The following is a 19,917-nucleotide window of genomic DNA, read 5'->3' as shown; positions in this document are numbered from 1 at the left end:
GAGGAGCTTGCCCTGCTTAGGTTCCAAGTGGACCAAAAGCAGCCCAGGCAGTCTGGCACTCCAGGCATGCTGAGAAGCCTGGCTGAGAAGTTGTGCATACTAGCTTCAGCCTGCTATTACTCCAGTAAAATCCTCTGTCTTTTAATTGACTCCAATAAAAGCCAGTGCCATGCAAGAAATAGCAAAGAACCCCCAGAGCACTTACTGAAGTGGTAGAAGACTCAGATTCAACTCCTGCTTGAACATGAGGATGAAGTTGTAAGTATTCTTTACATACCTGTTTGTGTATTTAGATTATGTGGTCCATAAATTAGATACTGAGACACATCTTGTAAGTCTGAGTTAGTTTTCTAACAATAGGTCTAGAGTCACGCTCTTCTCCAGTTCTTATTCAAATTATGGCTCTTTAATTATTTCCAGCAGAGTAGCAGTCCTTCAATAGAGGACAAAACATCACCACTAATCTCAAATTTAAGATAAAACAGTTCTATATGGAGTTTGAAATGGATTCCTTCCAGCTGAAAATATAAGAAATTGAAGCTCTTCTTGTATTTTAAGTTTTAAACCCCTGTACAAAAGAGCAATGTCATCTATCTCAACCATTCAAGTGGTAATACTCACAAATTGAAACAGCAGAGGCTCCATCTGAATGTAAGAAAATGCTCTTAACCATGAGGTGTCTGAGCAATAGAACAGGTTACCCAGGGAGGTTGTGGAATCTCTGTCCCTGGAGATATACAAAAGCCATCTGGACATAGTTCTAAGCAACCTGCTTGGGTAGGGGAGCTGGACCAGGTGACCTCCTGAGGTCACTTCCAGCCTCAACTGTTCCATGATTCTGTGATTCTATTCAGAAGTTTGAAAAAAGTCTCTCAGGAAAATTGGTGTAACCCCTAGTGATGAGCAAGTTTATCAGAAGAACAGTGTCCCATGCACTAGCTAATTGCAGATGCACATGTTGTTAAGGACAGCTTTCTCAGGAACCTCTGTGAATCTCATGTGGAGACCAGGTACCCAGCTCAGGGTCTGGATTCCACACCTGAAGCTCAGTAGGCTCCTAAAGTCAGCTGTTAAAGTTTCTGTTTTCTACATGTCTAAATCCCTTAACCTATCTAGCCCTTAGCTCTTAAAATTAGCTGTGCTTAAAAATGGCATTCTTGGACACTCACTTGTTTTTAATGGAAAGGTTTTATTTTTGCTTCAATGTGCACAGGCTTCAGAATGAGAAGTAAATCACTGAGGCTAATACTTTGTTTCTTTGTAGAAACCTTTTTAGTTATTATGCAGAAATTTATCCATTCCTCCTGTCAGATTTTATATTCCTTACATCTTACAGATACACCGTTTTTTATCTTCATAAAATTATTTTAAAAACCTGTTTCTTTACATTTAAAAGGTGCTCCATACAGTGTATCTGACAGGGTGTAACCTCTGAAATAGTCTCTGTGTCATCTTCAACTCTGCTATCTCTGGCTTAGTTAACTCCTACAATAACAAAGCTCAGGTCTCAACTACCTGCAACAACCCCTTTGCGACTGGTACCCTGAAGAAGACCATATTCTTACCAGTGTCACTTACGCTGTAACATGATCTCAAGCTATGACATCCAACAGGGATGGTAAGCATAAGCGTGAGTGGTGTAAGGCTGAGGCAATCCTCAAGTACCCGTTTAGGACAATTTTACAAGCTATTCATACTGCCAGAGCAGGAGCCAGTATCTGGCCCTGGGGGTCTACGAATGCAGTGAACAAGAACCCATGATTTAACAGAGCAGTATTAGCAGCATGTAGATTTGCCAAGAAAACAGTAATGGACATGAGGGAATACCATTTTGTCTTGCAGAGGAAGCTAGTAGAGGCCAAGAACACAGAAATGGACATTAAATATTTGACTCTGTAATGGAAACAAAGAGTTCCCTGTCTGCTTTCCTGAAGGTTTTAGAGGACAGCATCAGAAAACATACATGAAAATTTGATGCTTGCAGGCTAACTTACTTATGATGGCCTGTTTAGCCACAACTAGTGTTAACTATATTGGGAAAGAAAGCAAAGAATTTTAAGAACAGACTGGTCATGGAGGTAAGTTATGTACCGCACATATAATTTAAGTTGCACTGCTCTATGAAATAATGATAGTCATTCAGCTACAAATATAACCATAATTGCTGGGATAAATTTTTAAGAGATGGTTTTGTAATTTTGTCACTTTGTAAAAGCAAAGAATACAAACTACTATCTAAAAGACCTTGACTGATGGCTTTTATCAGGCATATCTGTAACACTAGTAAAATAAGCATTCATTTGTTAAAAATGCTGTGCCTGGGCATGGAAATAAATGCCTCATTCTCTGGCTGCCACACATCACTCAGAATTTTTTCTTAAGGCAGAAGGAGGGTGTTTTAGGGCAGAGGGAGTTAGGGATAGGGAGTTAGAAACAAGGGCAGGACAGAGCCTGCAGGAGAAGGACTGTCCAGGAGGCACCAAGCATAGAGCGCTTCCCAGGAAAGGAGATTTCTGCAGGTAACTAGAGGAGCTGCGTGGGGTTTGCTGTTGCTCACAGGTAGGCATGGAAATTTGCTGGCCTGAAGCTTTACTGGAGGGAGTACACTGTGGGACTAGGGAGACATTTGTTCTCAGCTCTTTTTCATTCTTATGTCTTCAGAAAGATACTTCCTTTTAAGTTTTTTTCTAAGAAAATATCACAGTAGAGCTGTGAAAGATGGTTGAGTGATTTTTATACAGACCACTTTTCAGACTTGAAAACTAAGAGCTTGGTCGGGGGTGGGGGGGCGGAGCTAGGGAGTTGATTATGCTAATTCTGCTTATTGACTAGATAAGTACAATTTACTGTATGAAGATTTCTTCACAGCCCTGGTGTGACAATGGCCTTGAGAACAGTAACAACTAAGCTCTTCTGGAATGAGAGTTTCAAGTTCAACTTCAGCTATCCATGGATTGTTCAAAGACACCAGAGTAGCTATGACCAAATGCAGGAGGTTGGTTTTGTTATTGATTCAACCTGACATATCAGAAACAAGCATCCCAGGAACATATCAGATTCTGGTTTGGAGGAAACTAATTTCAATTGCTTTCATTCTGTTAAATGACCCCTAACTACCAATAGGGCAGCTCTACACATGTGTGCACATGCACATATACACATACATACAATGAGGCAGAGAAAGGGCTTGTGCTTCACTCGATTCAGCCTAAGTGCATGTTCAGGACAGTCTCAGACCACACTTTTAACTTATGTGTCTTTTTTCTTGAGTGTTCTTTTGCAAAATGGCTTCTTAATTAATTCAAACTTTTATAAAATAGGGAATAACCATACAAATCCTACCAGCTCTGGACAGTTTATCGTGTCTCTTCTGTTTCATATTTGTCAAATTAAAAATATATGGTACTTACATGTTTCTATCACAGAGTGCTACTATCATCAACGTTGACATATTTAAAGGATATGCAAAGTCAACTAGACAGTAATCCTTATTATTAGTACTGTACTTAAAATAATTCCAGCTTATAGTAGTACTGAATGAGGTCATCTGAGGCTGAAATGTTCCTTTGGATTTTCAGTACTTCAACAGGCTGCTCTGGCACTGAGTTGCCCATTATGATGCAAAGTCATCTCCCATAACAAAAAGAGGTTCTTACTAGGTATACTCTTTATAAATTGTATTTTTCACTGGTACATTTTTTTTTCTCTGCCAGTCAATTTTAAGTTAACAAGGGACAGCCAGAGAAATGTACAATTTGCTATCAGAAAAGAAGACACACTTGATGTTCACAAAACAGCACACAAAAACAATAACCATTACAAGAAAAAGTAATATTTTGAAGGACATTATTCAACAATGTATAATTATCACAAAATTATCTTACTAACATAATCAGCTATCTGAATCCCAACTTCTTAAAAGTAGTATTAATCATTTAATAAACACTTAATATAAAGCAACAAAAAAAGGTGGCAGCACAACCATGAATCATTTTGTTAATAAATGGAAATATCAGCAACCTGAACTCTTTCAATAAAAATAATAATTTGGCAAGCTGAGTCCTGAAGGTAGATACTCTGCAAGCTCTAAAAGTTATAAATGAAATCTGAAACTCAGGAGAGACCACAAATGCAGAAACCCTCCTTTATTTTCCTCTAAGACCCGTCTACTGTGCGGTTTGGATGAACTCTGTACTTATCCAGTTCAGCAGCAGGAGAGCAGCGCCTGCTGTGTAGGACAGTCGGGTGCAGGCGAGGCGACGGGCTCTGTGCCTTGCTGCCTGTGAGAGAATCAGTGTGCTGATAGGGAGGGGAGGAGAACTGACCTGAGCATCAGAGTCGATGTAAGGGAAGCAGCCAGGCCTGACTGGGAAATAAATGGGAAGGCAGGGCAGGACAGCACCTCTCAGTGTCACCAAGCCATGAGACCATGCACTCCTGAAATCTGCTTTGTTATAACTGAGATACTGTGAGTCACAGAGCTGCCTTCAGGTCCCACAGGATGTGTGTTATAGCCTAAGCCTCCACATGCACCACCTCCTTTTGCAACATACTTCTAGAACATCGCTCCTGTGGCAATGTGAGAGAGGAACAAGATTCTTAGGAGACACTTCCAAGAAAGAGATGCCCTCTGTGCAGATGCAGATCTGTTAGGGCACTCTTTCTGAAGGTATGATCATTAGGCAGAAGCTACAGACAATGATTCGTAGAATCATCCAATGATTCATAGATTGCCAAGGTCACAAGCTACACTGCACCCAAGAAATTATATGAAGGTCACTGTCTTGATTTCTTGTCTAAGCCCCAAGGAATATATCATAAGATGTGTCATATCTGTTAAACTTACTTAATGGATATAGCTAATGACTGCTGTGGAATTATATTCACCTAGTTCCGCACATTCCACTCTTCTAAAGATCTGTGGTCAGACAGCAGATTATTGAAACCCATTTACATAAATCTGCTGGGGAAATGAGAAAGGAGCAAAGGCAGCTACAGAAAAACAGCTAGACAGGAGAGCTGTGGCACTTATTCCATACAACATAAATACCTCACCATGCATAGGCAGGTTTCCTAAATTAAAAAAAAAAATCTCAAAAAAAGGTGACCTTCATGCAATCTTTAGGCTCATCTCCTATTGTAATATTGCCAAGATGACTTTCATCATACATGTAAATAAATCAATGAAAAAAGGAAAAGCATTTAATTCAACTCAGTATAACATCACGTTTATCATACTATATTTTTAAGTGGTGTGAATCTTTATTCTCTGTTATTATAAATATTATCCCAGATGTGTGTCAAATGGGTCTCAATGGGTGCTCATTATATTATTAACCAATCCCTCGAAATCCTTATTTTTTTTACTGATATAATAACAATATCCAGATTAAGACTCCTGAGAGAAGGCACAATTTGTCTTGATTTTTAAAAAAGCAACCCTACAGTAATTTACTATTACAGCAGCAGCAGAATTTCAGTAAACCCTATTGTTTTACACGGTTAGCACTGTCATATTAATGCTTTTCTCATTAGTCAAGATAAAAGAAAACTGATGTCTCACAAGGGGTTTGAACTACAGTGAAGAGAACTCTTAACTCCTGGCCAGTTTTTGAACACTGTCCAAATCAGATGAACAAAATATTGCTGTTCTCAGATGAGACCTGTGTGAAATGGGACTGAGTCTCAGGAAATTCAGAACAAAGTAAAGAACCTTCTGCCTTTCTTATGAGTTTGACTCATGCCCAGCTCTGCAGTGAATCTCTCAGTTGTTCCACAGACTTTCATAACTTATTTTGTAGTTTCAACCCTTCTCTTAGCAGCTATCACACTGTGCAATAGATAGCAGTATCAACAGAGACCTAGAAATTGAAATGTCCTGTCCTTCCTGAAGTGAACTTTAAATGTCAGATGCCAGTCAACACAGGGCACTTTATGTTTGTATGTTTGTTTCTACACTCTTGATAGGCAGTGAAGACATTTGTCTTCAGTATTGTAAATCATTTGGTTTTTAAATTAATTGAATTCATGTCCGTAAAATAAACTGTTATATTCATTTTAAGAACACCATATTCAACTTTTTAAAAACATACATATTGATTCATCAAGTTGTAAGAAATATTTGGGCTGCTCATACCCAGCTATGCCAACAAATTTGATAATTCTCATATCAGAAAAGCACTTGTTAAATGAATTACTTCAGTTTCTCATTCCTGCAACTTCTTGTCTCAGACTTTGTCTATGCCAGATAGTTTTACTTTGAGGTTATGCTAATATTTCTGTGTCTGTTTCAGGAAAGGACATCTGTGATTCTCCAGGGCAGTGGGGAGACAATCCACTGCCTCCTCTGCTGCAATCTGCAGCACTGCCCTGTGGGAAGTCGTTGCTGTGTATTGTTAGTATGCTGCTGTGAACTTCAGGACATGCAGCTCTTCTCAGAGAACGGTGGGATTTCAGAACAAATCAGTATGTCCTGCCTCATAATTTATTTTTTTTTTCTTAAGATGACACCAAGCTGACTGTGCACCATCTGATAGCAATCCACAGTGGTAAACTTTCAGGGAAAAACTACGGTGTGTTTCTCTACTGCTATTTACATGTTGCAGAGCTGTTATAGCTTACACACAATTCTTGGAAGGCATTTTTTTTTTGTCATCCAAAGATTCTGAAGCTGCGGCACATCATCCCAGATCTCCGTCAGAGCTTAATCCTCCCACTCAGCGCTCACAGTACAGGCCCCAAATGATTGCTTCACTTGTATATTTGGCCAATGAATGCACATGGAATGGTCAGCTTCAGTTATTTTCCCTTAGATCTTCACAAGTACACTACAGAATTGACATTTTCCCTATACATGCAGCATGTATGTTTCTAGAAAAAAAATGGCAGCAAGATGGAAAAGCAAGATGTAATGTCACAAACACAGAGTGGAACACGAAGCTCTATGGGGCTAAAATCTTAAAGCTACCTAAAATCTCATCCTGAACATCAAGTAAAAAGCCCCAGAATACACTGCAAAAATCCCCTTAATGTCACTTAGCATATGAGGCTAGTGGGAGCAACTTGCCAGCAAAACCCACGTTTGTACGAATGCAATGAGAGAGCAAACATAGGAGGACTCTGCCAAAACATCTAATGTCAGGATCAGTGCACTCCAGAACTTCTGCTAACATGATTTTCTTCTGTCAGTCAGGCCTTAGTAACCTCTCCCTAACCATAAATTATAAATACCACACGTAGATTATTAGTTCATACAGCTGGCATGATGGCATGTAAGTCATTGGGCTTCATGCTGGAAGTATAGGAGAAGGTTAGATAAATGCCTATCAGGAATGGTGTGTGTATTCCCAACTCTTTTTCGCTGCAAAGCCTTTCCACTCCTATTTCCTTGATGATTTGGTATAAATCAATTACTTGGCACATCTATCAAATAACTACCTTTCCTATGCCTCAACTGGAAGTTCTGTGAGACTGTTTCAATTCCCTGCACTATACACAAGGATTATATTTAGGATCAACAATAATTTTATGGTAAACTACAAACTAGAACTAAATTTTAAATATTTGTTTACAGACTGTTGCAATGCCAGTAGCAACCAAGGTCTCACAGTGCCTGATGTTTGTTTCTTTTCAGGTGTCCATCACAGACATAGAAACAACCAGAAGCGTTCACACTGTGGAAAGATACCACAAATGTACAGAGGTAAGCAGTAAAGATTCTGCAGTATACCCTGCTCATGTCAACTGCACATAGGACATCTCTCATTATTCTTATCAAAACTTGCTTTTATATTGCCTTAGAGACCTACATGTGTCCTGCAGTTGCCAAAAGTAAAAACTAGCTAAAAAGTCCTTCTTCACTTTCATTAGTCCCATCGGGTGAGAAGAATGCACAGTGAGTTGTGTACTGAATCCAGTTCTGTCCAAAAAACTTAACGGGGATGCAGTACCCATCAGAAAGGATGCACAGCAGGCTCCCATATGATGGACCCTTGTCTTTGATCTGAGATTTCAAAACTTGTACATTTTGTGTAGTACCTGGCTAATGATTTTAGTTCCTGAATATGAAAATTTAGTAACCACACTCAATTGTGTCAAAGCTATAGTATTGCATTTCTCCCGAGCACACTGTCATTTATATACCTATCTATTCTATATCTATGTATATATACACATAGACATATGTACCCCTCCACAAATATGTAGCTAATATATTTTGACTGAAATTAGATATACAGAAAGAAAATTCTCAAGTTCAAACACATTTTGGAGTTTAAAAATGATATAATGTGAATCCTAAAATATTTATTTTTATCTTGATTTTGGAAACAAGACTGAATCCATTAGTATTTAGACTGGAAAGGGAATAAACAGTTTCATTAAGGAGACATGTTAGCTCCAATGATGTTTATTGGGGCAAGCCTGCACTCCGGCTGCATATGGTGTACCTTTAAATAGGGCTGTTAAAATACCAAATAAAATGTCAAAGTCCGTCAGGCCTGGAGCTTTTATAAATTGTTTAGACTGGGGATAATTTGGGTTTTGTACATCATGCCTTGCAGATCGTGCAGCACGGAGATAGGATGGGAAAGGGGGCCAGGGAGAAGAGCACAGGGCAGCCGGCGGGACGGAGGCACCTCCAGGTCAGGGCTTTCCTCACCAGCCACCTTCCTCTGCCCCCAGAGTGCATGCCCACTGTTTGCCTCTCCTCTCCCTGGGTGGTATCCTGAGGTTACATGCACAACTAAACCAACATATTAAATTTTATTTTTTAAAGAAATAACTTCAAAAGGCAGCACCACAGCCACTTGCCCAGAGGTGTGCAGGCGATGAGGGGCTTCACCTCGGGCTGTAGCCCCCTGCTCTGTAACCACCACCACTGCCCCAGTGTATGGACAGCAAGGAAGTCCCTGGTGAGGACTGGAAGCACCGCCCGGGCTGCCACACCTTCGTGGCCGTGCCCCCTGCCCTCCTCCCGCCACCCTCCCAGGAGCAGAACGTTGAACAACGCCTTCCCTTCAGCCTCCCCCCACGCCTCGCTGCCCCGGCGCTCCCACCCACGGCGCGGCCCGGGCCTCACCTTCAGCTCCCGGGAGGCCACACGGGCCGCCAGCTCGATGACACAGCCCACCGCCATGCGCGCCGCCCCGGCCGAGTGCAGCTCGTTCCAAACGGTGTCACTGTCCACCTGAGCAAACAGCCAGCCCCGGGAGGAAGGCAGGGAAGAGAGGGAGAGGGAGAGGGAGAGGGAGAGCATGAGAGAAAACAAACCGTGAGGGAAGGCTGGCAGCGTGACAGCCCGTGTACAATAACATCAGTCTTCCGTCCTGGCCAGCTGAAAGGCCTTCTGGACATGGCTTTGCTTATGCTTTTTCTCTGCACGGGCTTCTCCAATGGAAACACATTCCTGTCATGCCTCGCTGCCATTCCCTGTTTAGATTTCTCATTACAAACAGTGTTACATCGCCAAGCCGGGCCGGCTCATCGGCCGCCAGATGCAGCGCGCCAGGTCCTCACACTGGTGGGGGCACGGGGACCTGCCAGCTCTGGGACCAAGTGTCCAGTGGGGACAGCCACCCCTGGCTACAGCAGCCACCACCAGCAACTCCGGCGACCAAAACTCACCAGGGGCTCGGGTCGTCACCCCTTTTTTTTAAAAAAAAAGAAGGGCAACAAACACTCATCTTTCCCACCCAGGCAGGAGCAATTTTTAAATGACCAAAAATCAGAATAATTAATTGTTTGGATCATTTTCAGTGCCATTATTGCCATAGACAGAAAATTAAATAAAATGAAGTTTGATGAACTAATAAATTTTGGCTTGAAGGGCTTTAGATCCCACTTTGTAACAGATGAATGTGGTTACTCTAAAGCAGAGAAAATTATCTTTTGTTCCTTCTAAACGAGCAAGTACAACATGTAAAACATTATATAAAACAGAAGGATAAAATATTGTAAAGATAAAATATTATAAATGACATATTATAAAGATGGCTATGCAGCTGCTCTACAACTTAAATTGGTGTGCTCAAATTTTATTTTTGAAATCTATTTTCAGTAACTATTTGCAGAAACATACAAAAAAATACAGGTGAAATGTTTTATATTCCTTATATGATACTTTGCCAAGCAGACATGATGGTGTGAAACAGTCTGAAAAAGTCATCCAAAGAGACAGCCAGACTTTCTTGACGCTCCATGGGAAGTGCATTTAATTGTATCATACTGTACACATTCATCATGAAAAATGTTTAGGAATAGACAAAACACTGTAACAGATGCTATTTGGGTAACTTCCAAGCACATCGAGACATTTTTAGTTTGAACCAGAAGCTTCTGTTCCTAATTTCTCAAAAAAAAAAAAAAAAAAAAAAAAGTAATCAAGTAATTGAAAATGGATGCAACTGGATGCAACTGCTACTCAACTCTGGAGGTTCTGAGGAATTTCTCTGATTAGTCATTTGAAACAGAAAGAAGCTTGATCTTCTCTACACCTGTCAAATGTCTTCACCATTACTGTTACAATAATATTATGTTTCAACCTACTGAAGTGATCTTATTTTTCAGTGTGCTGGACCTGAGTTTTCTATCGTTTTGATCAGATTTGTGTGCACGCAGCAGAACTAATGAAAATAGTTCGTATCCACGGTAGACCTGAATAAGAAGACTGGATTCGCTTGCAAAGTTTAGAATAACAGTAATAAAATCACATTGTGTTTTCATCTGAGAAAGTCAAAATGTTGTACAAACACAATTAAGCATCATCAGCTTGATACAGGATGATTTATTGTATTTGTTTTAGAGATTGGTAGCTTGAAATATAAATAAATAAATTAACTTTCCCAAAGACACACAGAAATCAATAGGTAACTAAGAAAATTACAACAAGAAATAAGAAAGAAACCAAGTTGTTAAAAAAAAAGTTGTATTTAACATTAGGCAGACCTTCAAGTTGTCTCTCAACTGCTTTAAAGCAACTCTGAATCAGTTTTCATATTTAAAACAAATCAGGAGATAAGTAAGTAGAGGTCATTGGTTAAATCAATTTAATCAAACTCTAATAAAGTTTGAAAAATACTGTGCAGTACTTTAAATAAAGAAGTATCAACAAGAGAGCTGGGAGGGAGTACTGTCTTACTATTTTTACGGCTAGCAAATTAAGGTTAACATGAAGGAGTGGCTGATGAAAATGATTCAATGGCAGCTGCTCGGTACACCAGGGCACGAGCAGGAGCCTGCATCCTCAAAGGGACTATGATTCATTTCCAGGAAGGTCGATTAAGTTAAAATTGTAACCACAGCTCGAGAGTACCCACCCTTCAAGACAGTTGTCTGCTCTGACACATGAGACGGCAGACTCTCCAACCACCGAACACTGAGTATTGGCCAGTATACAGCATTTATCATTTTCTGCTTTCAGCTGAGTGTGAGGGGACTGAACTGGGACAATAAGACCAAATATCTTCCACTAAAAATTTTCCCTCATACCACTTGAATGACTGCTACCTAATTTTCACAGAATCACAGAACATAGGGATTGAAAGGGACCTCAAAAGATCATCTAGTCCAATCCCCGTGCCAGAGCAGGAACACCTAGATGAGGTTACACAGGAATGTGTCCAGGTGGGTTTTGAATGTCTCCAGAGAAGGAGATTCCACAACCTCCCTGGGCAGCCTGTTCCAGTGTTCCGTCACCCTTATTGTGAAGAAGTTTCTTCTCATATTTAAGTGGAACCTCCTGTGTTCTAGTTTGTACCCATTGCCCCTTGTCCTATCATTGGTTGTCACCGAGAAGAGTCTGGCTCCATCCTCTTGACACTCACCCTTTACATATTTGTAAACATTAATGAGGTCACCCCTCAGTCTCCTCCAAGCTAAAGAGACCCAGCTCCCTCAGCCTTTCCTCATAAGGGAGATGCTCCACTCCCTTAATCATCTTCATGATTCTGCACTGGACTCTCTCCAGCAGTTCCCTGTCCTTCTGGAACTGAGGGGCCCACAACTGGACACAATATTCCAGGTGTGGTCTCATCATGGCATAGTAGAGGGGGAGGAGAACCTCTCTTGACCTACTAACCACTCCCCTTCCAATATACCCCAGGATGCCATTGGCCTTCTTGGCCACAGGGGCACAGTGCTGGCTCATGGTGATCCAATAAAAATGGGAAATCAGGAAACAAAGCAGTGTTTCCTGAGGAATTTTAAAAAAATGAAACCTGAATGTACATAGGAAATTCAAGATATTTTAGCTGATCTCTTGGGCATGGTACATATGACAAATTGTAGACCCTCAAATCCAGGAGTTGCCAACTGAAGCTGTGTAACTTAGTGCAGTTATTATAACACAAGAAAACTAACATAAACATATTAATGGCACAGTATTACAAACTTAGATGTCAAATTCAATTTCATGTTAACGCAAAATTTAAGACTGAATTTTTGAGGAACATCTGATGAAGAACAGCCTAGAAAAACTTTCATCACACAGCCAATGCTTTAGCTGTAGCTACTGGAAAATGCCATTTCACTCCATTTTATATCTCTGTTAGTGCTATGTATTGCCTTAAATGTTTCAGGTGTTTAAACAGATTTTCTTTTAGTGATACTCAATGTATACATTGTAAATCACTGATGAAATACAGTGATACAAATGGCAAACCCATTAAAATTACAGTTTCTAGCTGGCCCAGTTGTCAAGCTATATATGAAATGTAGCAATGTAAAATCCTACTAGATATGCTTTTCTTTATTCCCATTAGATTAAATGGTTGGATTTTATACAAGGGAATAAGATCAGACATTGGTTTCTGGTTCTAGTTCATGTAAATATCACGTGTATCTGACAGTCTATCTAAATGCTGAGTATGCATGAATTTGTGACAAATGTGATGCTGTCTGAATCACAGACTATGAAAAAGTCAGATGGAATTTTATAAGAGGTTATTTTTGTTCTGCAAGTGATTTGGAGCAGCTGAACCATTCAGTGAAAACCCTGTCTTAATTAGGAATTTTTTTCAGAAAATGTTAAACAAGATTTAGAGTTTTTGTAGTTTTATTCTAACACAGAATCTTAGCCCTTTTTTTCTGCTTAATTAGATACATTATTTTCATTTAAGAGTCCTTTAAAAAATTGTCAGGGTAGGAAAACATTATGAATGTCCAACCACATGAAAAATAAAAAAAAATCTAAAGCATAATAGTTTCAGTGTTAAACTATGAGCATATTACACATTTTGTTATCAAAAATCCTTTCACTGCTGCAGCTCTTCAAAGGATTGTGCGTGAGAGCACCAAGAGCCAGAGAACTCGAGCCCTATCTGAACACTGACTTTCTAACACACATATGGATTTACTTCACTCCGAGTTTCCTGAATGAGCACTGCAGGTTGTAGGCTTTTTCAAGCACATCTAGTATAGCTCAATCATTGGCATGTGTAGCAAAGCTAATACTCTGTAAAGCTACAGATGATAGAAATTAAGCTACCTGTCCCTGAAGTGGATGTGGAGGCATTAAAGAGGAAGGGAATGACTTAAGTGAAAAGAAATGTAGGTAACTTTTCTTTACTGAATGCAACTTATGTTTCAAGCCCTGTGTGCAGAAATTCCCTGCTTTGCACTACAAAAAGAACTTGATAGGGATGCTTCCTGCAAGAAATATCTACGTGATAATTTGACTTTCACGGTGAAGACTTTAAGCAGACAAAAACAAGCTAAGAAACAAGAAGCTTTGCAGCAGATATGTTTCAGCAGATAGAAAGCTTATAGTGTACCCCCTCATGGCTGGAATATTGCATGTTAAGGAAGACTGACTATAAAGTTTGAAAGTTACCAACTCCTCATATTGTGCTCAGTTTGCGGCACGTGCATGTGAAGGTGGAAAAAAGGGATATGTAAGTACATCTGAGAGACTGTTAACTTAGAGGCCTTTCTGAAATCACCACAGTTGCTGAAACCGGAAATGTTACTTGTCCTGCTATTTACATTTATCTGGAACCTACCTCAGGGAGGCAAAAAAGTGGCATGAATAGTAATTCTAAATAATTTTTAAAATATATTTGTAATTGCCTTTTGTTTTACCTGTCCCTTCCCTGGTTAGAGAATCTCTTCACTCATCCTCTGTTTCAGTCCTCCTTCCTCTGGAAACCTCCTGTGATCTGCCTGATGATCACTGGGTCACTGTTCTGCTGACCAGAGATTCTGCTCACAGTTTGACATACCATTCCATTTTTCATACCCTGTGTGGTGTATTCACCTGGGTGAGTTGTTTCTCTTTCTTAAATAATTATTGTAAACTCTGAAGTTGCCTTAAATACACATCCACTGACAAATATAGGGCAACATAAAAGAGATCCCATGCTACTGCTTTGGGATGGATTCTGACAAAGCATCCTAGAGCTTGCCTTCTCTCTCTCAAACACACACACACACACACAATTTGTGATTTAACATAAACCCAGCTTCCACAGTGGAATTCTGCTTTAACTTCTAGAAAGAATTAGAAATATACTGAATCACTCATCTGGCTCTGGATTCTCTGCACAACTGTTGCCATCATAAAAATCAAAACCAGTCCTCCTGGGGTTACGACATGTCCCTCCCAGGGATGCTCTACTTATTTTCTGAAAATAGTTAAAAAATGCCATCTGTCATCTACCTTTTCATGAAAATTTTTGACCTGTGATGATCCTTTGACAGCAGTGACTGTATCCTATGTGTCCAATGTCCTGAACTACAAACTAAAAAGTAGCAGTTAGTTGCAGTAGTTTAGAGTCTTTGCCCATTATTTAAAAAGCAGAGGTTGGGCTCAACTGTTCTTATAATATATGGAAGTTAATTCAGTATGCATTTCAGATGGATACATTTCAACACAAATCTGGAAAAACTACCACATAAAAATACTGTCCTTTGATATAAGTGGTTATAAAATCGAGAAGTGAATAAAATCTAGTCAGCTAGCAACAGCATAGCTATATGCAGTAAACGAACTGATTAAACTGTGAGAAATAATATAGGAGAGTACAGACCTCCTCAATGATACTGCAATTAAATAAAACTTGTGTATTGTGGAGTTAATTACTGTGCTTTAACTTTAAAAGCATTCAGAGTCTTACACTCTTCTACTTACACCAGAGCAAATATGTTTGCATCACTGTGTTTTTTAAATTCTCTGGCATGAAAATAGAAATCAGATATTTTCCTGAAGTGTTGCAGCCTCTAACAATTGTGTGTGGCATCTTGCTACCACTTCCAGCAAGGAGTGTGTCATTCTTGGAGACAGTTGGTGCCAGTAAACACTAGCACATAAGTTTGGGATACTTTGCTCCTGACCATGAGCAGTGCAGCTTCCCAGGTGCCACACTCAAAGCTCTCACCTCCCACTCCTACACATGTCCTGGTGGTCATCCATCACCTCTGTGATTTCCACTAAGAAGCAAAAGGTCCTCGATGTGCTTCTCAGCTGCTGTTTTATCTCACCATGACTAAAGAAGCGAAGGTGTGCAGACCATCTCCAAGGGACAACATCTAACGAATGGCCTGTCAGCCATGTCTTTCATTAAGGAACAAAGGAAGAAAAGTTTACATGGCTGACGTCTCTTCAATAAATCCCATATACAGGAACTGTGTAAAACCAGGCTTCTTTAGGGAAAATATGTACAGTAAACTTACCTTATTTTTACTGTTATTTTTCAGCCATATTAGAGATTTGTCCTGTCAAAGTTGTTTCCAGCTGCTTTAATCTAAAATGCCTGCCATAAAGAGTACCCAGAATATCAGCTTTTCATATTTTCTTGCCTACCAGTCTGGTTTACAAATTAATTGTGAAGGGGATGTGATGTTTAGGCTCCAATGGGATGAGTAGTTCAAAGGATCTTCACAAATCATTGCTTAAACAAAAAGGATGGAATTTACTTGAGCTTGCATTGGTTTCTTTGTTGTGTTTGAGTAATTACAGTAGGAGAATTTGTCAGCAATAGTATTCATGGAAATTGACTTCTAATTGAGGTTATTAATTCTGCCCACAAAACCCTCTTTCAGGGCAAGAACAAGGAATGTGGACAGTACATGTACCCACGGTCTGCAGAATATTTAACATTTTTAAAGTTTTACCTGTTAATAGTGACCTAATTTATAAAGCTATTATAAATCAAAGCCAATTTTAAGAAAATAATCAGAAAAAAATAATCTAAGTAAAAATTAGTAATTGAATGCCTAGCAGAGTTGCTGATGTTAGTAGTCAGCCATTGTTAAAAATACAGCACCCATACTTCTGTACAAATGGAGTTCACCTGAAGGTTTGCAAAAGAACAAGTAAATGTGTGAAGTATGTATTGAAAAATAAATGTCTTTATATTCAAAATGAGCATCAGGAAAGAATCCTGCTAAATCAAGCAGAAGCCCAAACGGAGTATCTTCAGAAGAAGTGGTTTGATTTGGTTACTCTCTTAAACTGAGTTTTATGACAGGCATTCAGAATCTCTAGGTCTCATAAAGCATACATGAGACACCCTAAAGGACCTGAAAGCCTTAATGAAACAGTGCTGTGTGGATCATTGGTAGGGAAATGAAGGGAGGATAGCATGGATTAGATGTGGATTAGAACTCGTTTTTAGAAAAAACTCATAAATAAAACACTTAGGCCCAGATTCAAGTCTCAGATATGTGGCATATATCACCAGATGCTTGTAAAAATGTTACTGCACTTTCAGACGTAGCCCTGAGTACTCTATTAATTTAACTTGACATTTGTTTTAGTATTTAATGGATTAGTGTGTGAAAATGCTTGCACAACTGCCTTCTTATGTTTGATCATGCAGTTTCCAGGAGTTCATGGGCAAATAGATAGAATGGTCTGAAGCTGGTTGTAATGTGTACTGTTACAGAAAAGACAACTTTTGTGTGCAGAGTTCAGGCCTTATTTTTTAAAGTCTGATCATTTGCTGCTGAACACATTTTAGCAATACACAGCATTTCAGCTTTTTTCTGGGATGTAGATGATCTTTATGTTAGAGGCCACCATGGAGCTATGCTAGAACCTAGTGTTTATTCAGACAAGCAACACATTAACATTTCCTCTTCAGAAAGCTTTTCTGTCCATCTTGGGGACTAAATTTTATCAATAAACACATGATGTGTTTTTAAAGTGCAAATGTGAATTCTGCTTTAGTTACAGAATCCCTATCAAATCCATATGTGTCTGTGTGATTGAATCTGGGGAGAGTGAATAATAGTAAATTGTATATGACACTATTCCACTATTTACATTTAACATATGTATATATATATATAAAGTGTTTCATATTCTGTCAAATAAGAAGGTTTCTTTGCAAGATGCTGGCCTTTGGCAACACAACAGTTTTTAGGAAATGTACAAAATTAGTTAAGACCTTTAAAGGTTTGACTTTATGATAGCTCATTAATTTCTCAATAATTTTCTGTGTTCCATGTGCTGTATCTTTGTTTACAATTTGAATCTGGTCTAGCACCAAGGAGAAAAGGTCCTCGGTTAAAAAGGGTGAAAAAATATTATCAGCTCCATAGCGTGAAGAGATTTTTTCCTTTTTTGGGGCCATGGTATTGATATGCTAAATGTGGTGTTCCTTCCCTGCCAGAGATAAGACACCATTGCACTTTCCAGATCCACAGATGAAGTCTCTGTACCTCCGTAAAGGAAGAGTATCTGTTTCCTGTTCTGATCATCCAGACTCACACTTGTTAACTTATTTTTTTTCTAAGATGTATGTGCCTAAAATTGGCAACCTAGCTACTTCAAGTCCCTGTCAATGAAGGAAATTAAGCACTTCCAGTCAGTTCTTCTGATCTTAGGTGAACTGACTCGTGCTCTAGCAATGCACATGGCTCTCTAATGGTTATACAGGCAAGCAAGGGTGGTCAGGGTCCTGCTTTGGCTGTTTCACTAATTTGTCTAAAGTGAGGTATGTGAAGCTGGACAAGTGAGTCTTCAGACAATTGATGCTCTGAGCTAAGAACAAGTAAAATGCAGTTTTTCTCTCATTTCCCAATTTCTTCTTCAGTTTGCCCACTCAAGGAAGCTGTGAGCTGGTCAGCTAGAAACCCTACAATTCTGTATGCATGAGAGCTTGACTAAAACGTAATGTCAGTTGGTCCATTCCTACAAAACATAGTCCACCGAAACAGCTGGCTCCCATGAATTGCCAGAACTGATAGGGTATATTACCTGAAAAGTGCATTCACCAAAGCGGCTAGGAGCACGTTACACACTCATTCCCTCATTCTGTGGCTTAAATATGTTTATCTGGAACTGCACAAACTGTCTGAGCATGCAGACGCTTAAATGCTCCGGGATGACAAACCTGCAGCCCTTGCTCTGGTCCCATCCCCACTGGCCTTAAGTTGTGCCTTGGGGTGGTACTAGGATGGCCTTTTTGGTCATGTATTTTTATGATTTCTGCAGAAAATGACACACAGTCAATGTTGTGTAACTGTGAGTCCTAAACAGTTGTGCAAAGTGTATCAATTGAAGTATAATGTGCCTGTGAGGTTGTTTTGACTAAATCTTGGAATTTCTTTAGGGATGGTGTAGTTGCCAGAGAGGCTTAGGAGGCAGACCAGTCTTTCATTCCCAGAAGTCTCCTACAATTTGCTCCAAAATATTATAACTGGCAAAGTTCAGCAGGTTAATAAGGATACTCAGGCAAGTAGTTTCAATTGATAGGTTAACATATTAGCAGTGATGATTTCACGGTGAAAGACATCATACTAATTAGCTGAGCTTCTAGGAAAAACAGATTGTTTTCCCCAAACCAGGAAAAAGACATAGTTTTGGTCGATATTATGCATGCACTATACCTGTTTTGGTACAGCCTGGGATACAGGGGAAGGACACAAGTTTATCAGAACACCTGAGTGGAGGTGATGTTCAGTTTGAGTGCCCAAACCATAGGCACTTCTTTACAGCCAGATTTGCAGGCAGATATAAGGAGACATCCCTAAGCAGCCTGGAACCTGAAATCTATTACAAGGAGACAATGCCATCACCAATACTTTCTTAATTTTTACACTATTGTACCATGGTAATGGAGCTAGGTAGGTACCATTAGCTCTTATACAGATAACAGGAATGAAGAGTCATAATGTGCAAAGGCTGAAAATTCTTCCTGGGCCCAGACTGAGAAGATCAAGGGAAGAAGCAGAAGATATGAGAAACAGCAGAAAACAATTTGTTGCCTGGATGACTTACTAAAATAGTATAACAGTGAAATCTTGCCTTTCTTATTGCTTTTGTTCCTGTGTGGTCAGGATAAAAAGCAGTACTGTCCAGCTACCACAGCAAGGAATGCCAGGAAGAAATTCAACATCCACAGAATATTAATATTTTGTGATTTTTGTAAAAATGTAGGGAGTTTTTGTAGCTTTACAGTCTATTCAGCTCACTAAATATTTATTCGGCAAAAGTTCGATTTCTCACAGGGTGGTGTTCCCCCCCAGCTCCTCCTCTTGCAATTCAAAGATCTGCCTTTACACGTTACAGGTTTGGAGCAGTGTCTTTGGAGGGTGGGGGGAGAGCAGGGGGGATTGGATAACTGCCCAATTTCATATGATAAAAGTGAAATTCTCTGCTGTCTGCAGGACAATCCCCAGGGAGCAACGTATGAAACCCAAACTTAAATAAAATCATATCCTGTTTGCAAACATCATATTCCCTTTGCTTCTCAGTAATCTGGACCCATAAACCCCAGCACAGCTTGAGACCCCATTCCTCATCTAAACAAATGCCATAAGCCCCTTTATACTTTTACAACCATGTCAGAAAATAATATTGACTGCCAATAGTGATGTGATTGGAGTTGCCTCCTCTGAGCCATAAAAGAAGCAGTCTGTTATCAATTTCTCTAAATGCATCAAGGGAATTATGGGTCGGTTCAGTTCCAAGTTATA

General features: G+C 39.6%; 1 protein-coding gene across 24 annotated transcripts in view; it reads right to left on the bottom strand.

Annotated features, from left to right (window-relative positions):
- Nucleotides 1-19,917, bottom strand: part of HDAC9 (histone deacetylase 9) — a 472,156-nt gene that overhangs the window by 107,925 nt on the left and 344,314 nt on the right. For all 24 annotated transcript variants that reach the window (XM_065051253.1, XM_065051249.1, XM_065051254.1 and 21 more), the window contains one exon: nt 9,080-9,187. In XM_065051253.1, coding sequence (XP_064907325.1) covers nt 9,080-9,187 — 108 coding nt within the window. The remainder of the gene's footprint in view (nt 1-9,079; nt 9,188-19,917) is intronic.

This window comes from Columba livia, chromosome 2 (genome assembly GCF_036013475.1).
Source record: "Columba livia isolate bColLiv1 breed racing homer chromosome 2, bColLiv1.pat.W.v2, whole genome shotgun sequence".
NCBI classification, from domain to species: domain Eukaryota; kingdom Metazoa; phylum Chordata; class Aves; order Columbiformes; family Columbidae; genus Columba; species Columba livia.
The sequence above is the reverse complement of the archived record's forward strand: the minus strand, read 5'-3'. Positions and strand labels throughout refer to the sequence as shown.